The sequence below is a fragment of the Podarcis vaucheri genome (genome assembly GCF_965113315.1).
Source record: "Podarcis vaucheri genome assembly, chromosome: 8".
Classification (NCBI taxonomy): Eukaryota; Metazoa; Chordata; class Lepidosauria; order Squamata; family Lacertidae; genus Podarcis; species Podarcis vaucheri.
The window spans coordinates 74,690,171-74,703,423 of NC_138766.1; the positions used below are offsets into that span (position 1 = coordinate 74,690,171).

Below are 13,253 nucleotides of genomic sequence, written 5' to 3' on the forward strand. Positions count from 1 at the left end.
GAAGCAGTTTAGTCATGCTGGCCACATGACCTGGAAAGCTGTCTGTGGACAAACGCCAGCTCACTCAGCCTGAAAGCGAGATGAGTGCCGCACCCCATAGTCACCTTTGACTGGGCTTAACCATCCAGTGGTCTTTTCCCTTTCCCTTTCCCAGCAGGATAGTCACCCATTACAGGAAATATGTAAGCATTTGTCAGTAATTAATGGGATTTAGTAGCAATTAATTTTATTTGGATCACAGCAATTTTTTGAAAGAATCCTTTTTTCATTTCTATTACAGCAACACCTAAAATATGCCTTTAATCAGTCTATCCCCCAGTTAATTTGCCCTCAGATTTAAATTGGTTCCCAAATCTTTAGTTATCTACCAACTAAATAGGTTAAATCTTACAGTCCCAATACATAATTTTCCCAAAAGAGTGAATTGATTTCAGTTGTAAATAGTCTATAGACTAGGGTCCCTGAATAATATCTTGGCCAATATAATGATTATTGTTTTTTGTTGTCCTGGTGGTTATATTACTTGGGTAATTAAACTCTGGGTTTTGTACATGAAGGATGTGTATGAATATTTGCTGAATATAAAATAAAACCAGTGGAATTTGTTTCTTACATGCTTTAAGGGAATGTTGTTTGGCTACACTCTCTACTTGACCCACTCAGTCTCTTAGAAAAGAAAAAATGAAGTTTTATAAAAGTGGCTTTTGTGGGAAGATGTGGAGAGGCAGACGTTGTCCTTTAATAAGAAAGTACATCTTCAGTGCATTGGTCTGAACGAGATATTTATTCCTTTTCACAGTCCCACCTAGTTAGCCATACATATTATTGTTTTACTGTGGGGTGGGGTTTTCTTTCGGCTTTGTGAATTGTCCAGAAACTTCCTCTTATGAGGACAGCTATATAAAGTAAATGAATTCAACAGTGTGACTAGAACCCCATAAACCTACTCTCTCTGCCACAGTCATTGTAAGCAGAACTGGGCAAGGAATTTCCCCTGTGCTTTTAGCAGGATTTTATTAGGCTAGCCAGAACCAGGGTGGTGGTTAGAGGGAAAGGATGGGGAAATGAGCAGACAGCAACTAAGAATGCTCACTGATTACCTTTCCCTGAACCCCAGATGCTGTTTGCTCCAGTAGGACTCATTTTCAGTATCCTGAGTCTTAACTAAGGGCAGTGTATGACACCAGGAGGAAAGTTCAATTCAATGTACACGTGTATTTACCCTTTGTGCGAAAGGTCATCCTATATTTCCCACTTCATATCCATGTTTAAAACAAACCGGTTTCCTGCCCTTAGCTCAGCTGCGAAACTCCTTGCATCTCTGCAGACAACTCACAAGTTTCCCAGGCCTAATTTACCTGAAGGTGGTAAAGATGAGGGTGGGTGCTGAATGCTATAAGTGATAATGAACAAGGTCTTTCTCTTCTTTGGTTGTGATAGGAACCATAACTGCACCTGTATGCTGCTTTGCTTCAAGATGAGCAAAAGCAATAACATTGACAAGTGCCTAAACTATGGCTGTGGAGTCTGTGGGCCTCCAGATGTTGGGTGTCACCTGCCTTCCCTGACCACTGACCAGATGGGAGGGATCTGGCCCTCCAGATGTTGCTGAACTTTAAATCTCACCATCCCTGGATCCTTTAGATTGGAATAGCTAATGGCGAATTGCAAATACCCCCTTTTGAGAGAAGGACTGTGGTCAGGCAGCTGCAGGCAATCTTGGAGGACACCCCATGGATTATTTAGATCCATCCTAATCTGGGTCTAGTCCTGGCCATGGAGCTAAGTTGCCCTTGGTTGCCTTGATGTAGAGCAGGACAGGGGGAGTGTGACTGGCTCCTGCTTATTGATCTTGATCATTTGATACCACCGGCAGGGAACTGGAACTGAGGGGTACTGTATTCAATTCTATTTCTCCATAATATCTGAATCGGAAGAGGCTGTGTTCAGGAGGTTACTATTAATATTTAAAGCCCTTAACAACTTGGGACCAGTTTACCTACAATACCTTACCCAATGTGTGCCCACTTGATTGCTTCAATCAGCCGAACTGAGACTACTACAGGTGCCATGTAATGCCCGTTTTGCATTTGTAAGAACCTGATTGTTTAGTGTTGCATCCTGACTATTGAGATCACCACTCTTTCCGGCACCTGCTAAAAAACAACTTCTTTAGACAAGCCTACCCAGATGCTTAGGAAGTTGAGGTAATTTTAATCTGTTTTAGTATTTTTACTTTTGTATGTTTTAAAGTACAGTTGTACATTTTTCTTGGTTTTCTTGTTTTATCCTCTTGAGGGGTTTTATTTTTCCGCATTCAAGTGGTGTATAAATTTCATGACACAAACCAACATTGGGAGGGCCTAAGGTTACCATATCTTCCATTGAGCATGGCAGCCGGTGCTGCTGGGAACTGTAGTCGAAGCACATCTTGTGGCCCGAAGCCCCTGGCTACACATTGTGTAATCCCTACTTGTTTTTTTAACTGAGGCGAGCACCCATGACCCATGCCCAGCTAAATCAAAGACACCAGTTCAGTTTCAACATGCTTTACTTATAGCTTGTGATTATAAAGCATTCTTCTTCTTTTTCCTTAAAAGATTATTTAACAAGAAAAAAAATAAGTTAGTACACATACATTTAAAATATTCCTTCATACACTTGTGTGACAACAGTACGTTCCGAGTAAGACTTCATTTAAGACTTTGAACAGACTTCATAAAATATATTCACAATCATATTTATAAACGTGGTTAATAACAAGATTCAAGACTCCCCACCCACCCACCCATCTGCAATAACATTTCCCCCTCTCTTTTTAATTTTTGGTTTACGGTCCCCTTGTACACAGGATCAGTGGAATGCAGGGGGCGATTACATAATTAAAGCACCACAAAGAAGCACAGACAGACAGTACATGCGAGGCTTATGTAAGCTGCCTTTGTAAGAGTGTACTTTCCCCTCCCATCTGAAAACAATTTGGTATCACAATCCACACATCCGACGACAGAACGAGAAGTGCTTAGCATGCTTCTTTTAAAAAATAAAAATAAAAATGCACTTGCGCTTACATTTAGCGGCAGACAGTCTCCGTGCCACCTTCTTCTTCTTCAGTTTCAAACAATGAACATGTTCTGAACTAAATATAGTGCAAATCAAACATTTAGGAGCAGGACGGACAGAACCCAACATTATATTCACGCAACCAGAACCACACCCACCAGAACTCAGCCTCTTGGCACAACTGTACAGGAGAATTCCCTCTAGGGTCGGACGCTGATGGGTACGTGGCGGAGAGAATTCAAGGCAACCAAGCAGCATCCTCGAAGCAATGCTCCGAAATTGTAGACAGGGTTAGTCCCTCCTCGCTGGGTACTGAACATCCACATTACCGTTGGCAGGATGGGAGCAGCTACAGCCAAAGCATCAACAAAGAAGCTGCTGCTCCAGTATCTTTTCACAACCCTCCTCTCGGACAACTTCGTGACATTCCCAAAGCCTTCGGCGTGACAGTCTGTGAAGTCCAGTTCCTTCATGACTCTGTTTTCGTAATACCTAGAATCCACAGCATCGTGTGCCGACTCCAGCGGGGATAAAAGGATAGCGGAATTCGGATCGCATGGAGTCAAGTCCACGAGCAAGTCTGTGATGCTTTCGAGACCAGATCCGTCGGATTCTTTCGAAGCTGAAGAAGGGCTGATGGGGCGTCCCTCATGCGCCTTGAATATGTTCTGAATCAGCTGCTCCATGCTTGAGCTGTACAGCAACACATCAGCCTGAACTGCCTGCTCCATGGCCAAACTATGGCTGTGGCTGTCATCTTCTTCTTTGGCGTTTGTGAGGTTTTTAACGAGATCCAAATGGTTTAAGGGGGAAGGTGTAAAGAGTTCGAGTGTGGCGTCCATCGCTGTCTCTTCAAATACATCGTTTCCATTGGCCACGTCGTCACTAAGCAATACACCGCTATCTGCCATATCCTCCACAGAGTGGTCTTCCATGAGCATGCTGTCAGCCATTTTGGAGTAGGCCACACTCGGAGTCAAAGACTTATCAGGTGACCCACACACATAATCTAGGCTGTGATCCTCGTGACAAGAGCCGTTTTGTGCCATTTCCATGCTCTGGAGCAAGGTCTCCAGCTTCTTGTTCTGGATGTTGATGTCCACAAAATACTTCTGAATCCCTTTGTCTTTCTCAGCCAAGCTGTTCTTCATGGTTTCGATAACCTGCTTGAGTTGTTTGATCTCCTTCCTTGCCTCCTTCAAGGCAAGCTGGGCTTCCACCCGATGACACTCTTCTTCAATCCAGTCTTCCCTCATGCGGGCGAGTTGAGATTTGAGTTCCTTGATTTCTGTTTCTCTGAATGGAGGGCAAAACAAAACAAGGCATCATTTCCTGTGAGGAGAACCTGCCCTTTTGAGGTTACCAAGCTAGGAGGGAAAAGACATGGTGAACAAGATGAATGAAGGAAGGTAGAGGTTTTCTGCTTGAATCAGACATGGTCAGCTCATAGACATGGTTAACTCCTCTGGATACTATTGGACTACAAGTCCCATCATCTCTGACAATCATGGTGAGAGCACACCATGTTACCTACTCCTGTGGTAGAGTAGAGATACCCATATATCAAGAAATTGGCTTTTATAACAGCAAAACTATCATATAAACCAGGGGTCAGCAAACCTTTTCAGCAGGGGGCCGGTCCACTGTCCCTCAGACCTTGTGGGGGGCCGGACTATATTTTGAAGGGGGGGAAATGAATGAATTCCTATGCCCCACAAATAACCCAGAGATGCATTTTAAATAAAAGAATACATTCTACTCATGTAAAAACATGCTGATTCCTGTACCGTCTGTGGGCTGGATTTAGAAAACGATTGGGCTGGATCCGGCCCCTGGGCCTTAGTTTGCCTACCCATGATATAACTGTTTCTTGGGCCATTGATTGTTCTTATGTTTAAGCAAGAATGTTGTGGATGAAACCCAATGTGGTGTGAATGAAAGTCCCCTTCAATTCCAACCCCCCACAATCTCCTGCCCCCCTTCTTTCAAATCAGTTCTGGAGGCTTTCTCCAAGTCTCTGGGGCAGATTGGAGGGGGTAAAATCCATCTTGCATCAGCCCCCAGCCAGCAAGGCCAATGATCCAGGAAGATGGGAGCAATGTTTTGAAGGCCATCCATGCATTCACCCAGGGTAGCCAATGTGATGGACTCCTCGTTGTCAGGAATAATAAGAGTTGTAGTCCAACAGTATCTGCAGGGAACCATGTTGGCTACCCCAGCACTAAAGCCGCTTAATGTACATGTTAAGCAAGCTTCACTGAGAAGGGCATCTGAAATCAGGGTGCCATCACTGAAAAGGCCCTATTAGTAGAAACTCTTACCTTTCTTGCAGTCTGCTCTCAGATTCCTTCAGTTTTGTTTTCAGGTGCCTCACTGTAACTTCCTTTTGCTGCAGAGGGGTCAGATACTGCTCTGGGCTAGGTGGTTTGATGCCGTGGTTCTCTCCACAAGAGGTGTATCTTGCCGGCCGCCTACAACAGAAAAATGTTGTTGTGCCTGCAAATTTTATGTTTACATTCTGCTTAAGGCAAGAACTGGTGATTTAGGTTGCAATTCTACACAGACTTACCTGGGAATAAGTTGCACTGAAATGGTTGTTCCCTTTTTGAAGCTGTTTTAAATTGCTGAGGTTAAACAACTGTCATTACTGATGATGGATGTATTTTAATATATCTTTTTTCGTAATGTGGTATAATAATAATAATAATAATAATAATAATAATTTATTATTTGTACCCCGCCCATCTGGCTGGGTTTCCCCAGCCACTCTGGGCGGCTTCCATAGAAACCAAAAAAACACTAAAATATCATACATTAAAAACTTCCCTGAACAGGGCTGCCTTAAGATGTCTTCTGAATGTCAGGTAGTTGTTTATCGTTTATGGCTCCTCTATTGTATTTTTGTAATTGCAAGTTGTTTTAAACTGTTTTTAATTTTGTGTTTTAATATTGCAACCCACCCTGGCACCTTACAGTGAAGTGAGGTTATAATAACAACAAACTTAATAATGATGATAATGATGACGTCACTATTTATTGGTGTGGTCAAGTTGTTTTTTAAAGGTTGCTTATGTCTGATGTTGGCCACCTTGGGCTTATTGAGGAAAGGTGGAATATAAAAGTATAAACTAACTCATAATAAACAGTGCTACATGTGGGAGACTACCCTTGGAAGTCCCAGTTGGTGCAAATTGCTGAGGCTAAACTGTTGATGGGGACAGATGCCATCAACAAATATTTCAGCTACTTAAAGCTTCCCATGTGTTACTGGGCCAGGTTCAAGGTTCTGAAAATTCAAGGTTAATCCCAATGTTCAGGGATGATGGGGACTGCAGTTCAACACCTAGAGGGCAACATCCACGATCTGGGTGCCATCACCAAAAAGGCCCTCCTACCTAAAAGGCCCTAGTAAGGCCTGTGTACTGGATCCCAAACCAAATTGGGACGATCCTGGTTAACCTGGGATTCAGGTGCATAGGACTGAGGCAGCCCCAGATCTACTTGGAACAGATCAGGTCCATCCGAAGGATTCAGGGCTCTCAAACCAAGGGACAGTGTGGCAGTGAGAAGAGAGGAGAGATTGAGACATGCAGGCAGTCTGTGTCTACCTCCCTGTCTCTGACCATATATTTCATCAAGATATAAAGCCCCAGGATTAAGCATATGGACCGGGGGGTGGGGAGAGAAAAGGGGACCCACATTTCCTCTCCCTCCGCCTGACTGCATGTTTAACTAGGGTTTAAAACTCCACTTTTAAACATATGGCTAGGAGGGTGGGGAAGAAGGAAAGGCACATGTGTTAAATGATAGTAATTGAGTCAACCACCAGTCTGACACTGGAGGCAGACTGTTGACAGGCACCTTTTTCTGGCTGCCTGTATTGCAGGCAGACATTGTCTCATCCACCATTCCAGTAAGTAAACGACAAAGCAACAAAAACTGCCTACAAATGATTTCAGAAACATCAGGAAGGATCCACAACTATGATGCTGTCGGAGAAGGTTTTGGAACACTTTTGGGGGTGAGAACCTGTTGGCATGCATGTGCTAATTAGTTTTCAGCACCTTCTAGAGATGTAGTTAATTCTGCTAAGTGTTTTCCAATAAAGTGGGCTGCTTTTCTGCATTTTCCCTGGAGCATCTTCCAGCAGGCTCCCTACATCGCTTCCTGCAACTGCGGTGCCCAGACTAACTCCCCACCTGTAGTGTAACCTGTGGTGTAGTGAAGCAGGGACAGGCCAGGACAAAGCACCACCAGCACTTATTTCATAGGTCAGCTGGGGGGGGCGGAGAGAAGGAAAGGCACATGTGTTAAATGATAGTAATTGATATTTGCCAGTGTTAAATGATAGCAATTGCTATTTGTCAGTCCTCTGCATGCCAGACAAATAGGCTTTTCTCAAAGAGAAACCCGCCCATCACGCTAAGCATGCGTAGCCGAGCGCTGCTTTTATTTTGAAAAACTCTCAAGTCCCTTTATTATCACCAGATATAAAGAGCAAGCTTCTGACTCTCCCCCAGAACTCTTCATCAGAGTGGATGTTCAGCAAAGCCAAGAGCAGCGGATGAGGGGAAATGGCTTCGTATTGAAGCCATAACATCTGCATTGGTCAAAACTTCATTTTTGTTGCCAGGTCTCAGAAGGAGTGGCTCTGGGGGCATAGCTCTGGGGGTTGTCAGGAAGAGAGCCTGCACTTCAGAATTCACCACCGCACCATTGCATGTCAACAATGTAGTCATACTCCAATGTGGAAATCATAGTAGTCTTCTGGTTGCTCACTGTCGTGAAAGAAGGGGTGAAAACATTTGCACGCTTGGTGAGCAGCACATGCGCTGCCAGGTGAGCAAATGATGCCTTTTGTTTTAATCCAGAAGGACCTTGGGAGTTTGAGTGGCCAATGGCACAAGAAGAACTGTAACCATGGCTGCGACCCTCACATTAGGTTCACAGGAGCTGCCATATGCTTGGTTAGACCATTGGTCCATCCAGCTCATCCCCTCCTAGTGTCCCTATTTTCCATGCACAGTTTCAGAACTACGAAAGCCATCCTGGCTTCTGCTTTGATCCCAGAATGTCCCTATTCCCCTCACCAGTGGGCTCATGGAGGAGAATGAGCTGGCGCTTGTCTTGAGTGACAGGCTGCAAGGGAGCATCCTGTTACCTTTCCATGGCCACCATTGCTGGCCTCCTCCCTTGGGCAGCTCGTAGCAGCTGCTGGGGGGCAGGCAGCGCACAGGGCTACCCTGTGTGGGAAGAAAGGGTGAATAGAGTGCAAGGAGTCTCGACCCTTTTAATTAAAAAATGCTTTGTGCGTCCACATTGAATCTTGCCTGTTTCTAAAATCCACCAAGAAATAAAACAAAATTGGGATTAAGAGGTTTTTCAGGACAGTGGAGGGTGTGTGTGCTGTGTCCCATTGGTGGTGGAAATGCTCTGCGAGGGACAAAAAATGGGAGGTTGAGGAGGTTCAGTGGTAGGGGAGTGAGAAATGACTGGCAGAAGCTCTCCAGGAAGGGCACATTCCAGGCCCTTCCCGGAGCTTCCAGGGATCGAAGATGAGACCTAGTGCATGCAAAACAGGCATTCCACCACTGAGCTATGCCCTTCCTGGACATCGTATTTCCTGGAGCAGACTTAAGTACTCTAGACGGAGCAGATAGCAAGCAACACCCATTTGCCTCTAGTAAAGACATCAAGTGAAGAAGTGGCCACACAAAGGTCAGGAGGGTCACACATCAAAGGACACCACACGATGCGACAACACCAGAGGCTCTTTTTGCAGCAGCTGCAGGTCAAGGCAATGGCAAGCAGGGTTAAATTCTATAGTATCCCACAACAGGGTTGTATAGAAGAAACGTTATTGCAGACTGTCGAGTTAGCAAGGAATACGCAGCCTTTTGCTAAGCTTCTTCCCTCGGAGGGAAATTAATTGGTTTGGCGGGTCGTCACTGCCACCACACCTGTTCAAATGCCTAAAGGATGTCACTGAAATGCCTAGAGAATTTACGAGCCTGATGTACCATGTAACGAAGAACATCTTCAGTTACAATTGGAGATTCTGATGACAGCTGAGAACGGACGGCGGGGCTTAGGTGATTGGCGGGGCAGAGAGAGGAAAAAGCTGCGAGAAGCTCACTTGCCTCAAAATGGGGCTGTTATCACTTCCCTTGTATGAGCCTGAATTGCTGCTGCTGGCCGAAGAAGCCTCATAATTCGGGTGGGTGCTAATGGGACTCAACTGATTTTTGCACAGCATTGACAGGAAGTCCTTTTCGCGGGATGTGGTAGGAGGGCTAGATCCAGACTTGTAGGACAAGGCTCCGTTATTCCGTCCGTGGGGACCCCGGCTGGAGTAGACAGCAAAAACAATGTGTTATAGGGCACAAGGGAAATATACATCAGAGTTACAATCAGTCAGTTGTATTAATCCGTAATAAAAGCCTCTTGGTTGGTGGAAAAAAGTATCCCAAATTAATTGGGCAGGGCATCCATTTTTTAAATGTTGCTTTTAAAAAAATAAAATAAAAATACAGTGGTACCTCAGGTTACATACGCTTCAGGTTACAGACTCCGCTAACCCAGAAATAGTGCTTCAGGTTAAGAACTTTGCTTCAGGATGAGAACAGAAATCGGGCTCCGGCGGAGCGGCAGCAGCAGCAGGCCCCATTAGCTAAAGTGGTGCTTTAGGGTAAGAACAGTTTCAGGTTAAGTACGGACCTCCGGAACGAATTAAGTACTTAACCTGAGGTACCACTGTAATTAAAATTGCATGTACAGAGGTACCTCGGGTTAAGAACTGAATTCGTTCTGGAGGTCTGTTCTTAACCTGAAACTGTTCTTAACCTGAGGTACTACTTTAGCTAATGGGGCCTCTTGCTGCTACCGCGCGGTTTCTGTTCTCATCCTGAAGCAAAGTTCTTAACCCGAGGTAATATTTCTGAGTTAGCGGAGTCTGTAACCTGAAGCGTCTGTAACCCAAGGTACCACTGTAATTGTCACCACTTTCAAAGAGGTATCCTTCCACTCTACATAAGAGGGAAAGTTCATTCAAAGGCAGTGATTGCTGGGGCATCTTCCAAAACAGAGGTGGGGAACTTTTATGGCTCCAGATGTTGTAGAACTCAAGCTCCCAATATCCCTGACTATTGGCCATGCTGGTTGGTGATTATGAGAGTCCAACAACATCTGAAGCGTCCAACCTAACAGCAATGACTAGAATGTTCCTTTCTTCACAGCTATTGTTTTATCCATTTGCAAACCTATGCAGATTTAATTACCTGATTGACTGGCTAAACCTCACGCAATGAATCAGCTTAAGATTTCTTTAATTGGGTGGTAGCTCTAACATGTATTATATACTAATAATGCAGGTTTTCTAAAAATAAATATATGCACATGCACGCTCTCTCATTTCTATGATGCAATAGCCACTAGAGATGTGATAACAGCTGCATTGATGGCAAACCATAATTACAACTGCAATCCCATGCACACCTGCCTTGGAGTAAGCTCCACTGAACCCCACTGGGCTTACTTCTGAGTAGACATATATAGGATGGCACAGTGAATTTCAGGCAAAGGGCTCATTATGATAGATTCAGTCAATCTGAATTTAACACCTCTGATTAAAGCAGCCTTTAGCTGCCTCTTAACTAGTTTGTTCAGTCCTATAAAGACCTGAAGTTTCTATAGTCATCACCAGGAAACTCAGGAGACAAGTTCAATAAATCTACTGCTGGAGAAATAAAAGCATTATTACTGTCCATGGAAGTAATTCAAAGGCTAAAGAAAGAGAAAATAGATGTCTTAGATATATTTGACTTTACTTTTCAACTGAAGGCTTTTACCACTATGTTGTAAAATTGCTACTGTCTCAAATCTATTTACCCTGTTTAGATGTTCATCTTTTTACACACGCCATCCTAATTTAAATGCTTTTTAAAATAACAACTTTTCTATCTACACATTGTAAATATTGCAAAATGATGCTGGAAAGTAAGAGAGCATAGCATCTGAAAACCTCACTTTCTAGGAGAACATACTGTAAAAGCCATGTTTATTGTTTTACTCTCTAAGAACTTTTCACTCCTTTTTATTATTACGTATTTAAGAGAGCTAGCAAAATTCAAAGGATCTTCACCACTGCATCTGCTAACATGGGATCTACCCAATGTGTGTGGGGGGGGAGGGAATACAAATTAGGTTAATAGTATAAATGGAAATTAGCAGCACGGGAAGTCTCTAAAGCAGGCTCTGTCAAACCTGTTGTTCACCTCCTACTGGACGTAAAACAACCAAACAAACAAACAAACAACCCCAAAACCGTTTCTTTTAAAAAGATCAAAGACGGCAAGAGCTGAGCCCAAAAGGGGGGAAAGACAGAGGAAACGCAGGAGATACACCGCAAATCACGAGGCAGAAAGCTCTGAATTTAGAAAGCGTTTGAACTGGTTTTCCTTCTCTCTTTGCACGGAACACTTTATACAGACCAGATGGTGGAATGAGTTGTGCTGCAGCAAGGCAGCATCCCACTTTGATTTGCCTATGTGGACACAATGGAAAGCTGTCGTGGAAGCTGCACAGCTGTACTGGACTGATATGCTGAGCAAATCTCTCACAACTGCACCTTGCCCTTCCACAGGAACCAAAACCAAATAGTATATATATATTTTTAAAGACTCTAAAAATGTGGCAAGCGGAGGAAAACAGTAAAAGAGGAAGAAAAAACAAACCTGTTTGCATTTTGCACACATGGCGCAGCAGAGATATTTTTGGCAAGCATAATTTGCCTTGTTGGCTTAAAGGATGTATTTGAAAAGGATATTTTATGGAGCTTGAGCGAGGGGATTTTAAGGCTTGGCTCTGTGGTTTCCCCCTCTTCACTTCCTTGCTCAAATAACTTCTTTTCTTTTTCTTTTTTAAAAGATCATTATAAATAGCTTTAACTCAAATATCCTAGGGTGCAATTCTTTTAGGAGAAACTGCATGAAGGTGACCAAGTTACTTGTGCGACTCAAGTTAATCCAGTTCCCAGTTCCAGCAAATTTGTTTCATTATGGTATCAAGCTTTTTCAGTGGAGAATTTTGTTAGAAGGAGGGGAAAGTGGATTTTATTTTATTGTCTAAAAGAGGGGCATTTTCCAGGTTTATGGCAGTTTTGCCAGTTTTGCCAGTTTATGGCATTTTTATCCTGCTTCTCCTCTGAAGAGTTCAGCGTAATGCTCTTCTTTGCAAAATGTCCCCCACAAGCTGTCTCCCTCACACACAGTTCCAGGTATATTTAAATTATGGAGCTAGAAACCTGCAGGAGGAAGGAGGAGAGCAGGGGTTGATTATGAGTGGGGTAAATGGCCAGTGGAAAAAGGATGGAGCATTTGCCAACCAACACTCAAAATCACAGCTTCCCAAAGTTGCTTTTCAAGTTAAAAAATAAACCCTCAGCGAGCCTCAAGGGAGTTCAGAAACTTTCACTTTGATTTTAAATTAATTGCAGCTTGCAGCAGCATCCAAACTCTGGCACGTGAATAATCCTAACTATAGTTAGTGGAAATGAGCCAACTTCAGACCATAGTCTATGAAGTCCACTTGTTTCAACTAACCATAGTTAAGATGAACCACAGTCCAGGTGGATCTTAGGCAAGTCAATCGAAAAATTGAGGGGTTTTTTGGGGGGGGGGTTTGCATTTTTGTAAAAAAAATAAATGCTCAACAACTTTCGGGGTGTCCTGGTTTTTACTTTTTGAAATATGGCAACCCTAGAAATGTGGAAGCCCAAGACTTGCTGGGGCTTGTTTTCATAGCTGTAAGCAAGGATAGCAGCTTGTATGTTTTGAGCATATGGGAGAGATGATGTTCGTTGCATTGCCAGGGCAGAGCAAATTGTTCTCAGGAGTTCCTGTGATTAACCAGGAATGATTTATTAATTATAGAATATTCTGTAATGAAATATTCTGCACAACTTTGCCATAGTGGGGGTATATATATAAACACACCATACGTACATGCTTTTAAGAAAGAGTTAGTTGCTAGTAGGGTTGGGTGATATATTGATATATTGTCCAAAACCGGTTGGAAGTTCATATAATGATATAAGTTTCATAGTTTTTGACCTGGCAATATATTGCGAATCATGATGTGTGTTAGGGCTGGGTGATATATCATCCAAAACCAGTTTCAAGTCCATATCATGA

At 43.4% G+C, this 13,253-nt stretch overlaps 1 protein-coding gene across 4 annotated transcripts in view; it reads right to left on the reverse strand.

Annotated features, from left to right (window-relative positions):
* Positions 1–2,533: 2,533 nt before the first annotated feature.
* SYBU (syntabulin) overlaps positions 2,534–13,253 on the reverse strand; it is a 48,292-nt gene continuing 37,572 nt past the window's right edge. For 2 of the 4 annotated variants that reach the window (XM_082235646.1, XM_082235648.1), the window contains 3 exons: positions 9,204–9,410; positions 5,385–5,534; positions 2,534–4,359 (listed from right to left, as the gene is read on the reverse strand). In XM_082235646.1, coding sequence (XP_082091772.1) covers positions 3,264–4,359; positions 5,385–5,534; positions 9,204–9,410 — 1,453 coding nt within the window. In that variant the 3' untranslated portion in view covers positions 2,534–3,263. The remainder of the gene's footprint in view (positions 4,360–5,384; positions 5,535–9,203; positions 9,411–13,253) is intronic. The other 2 variants (XM_082235647.1, XM_082235649.1) reach the window with 2 other exon arrangements.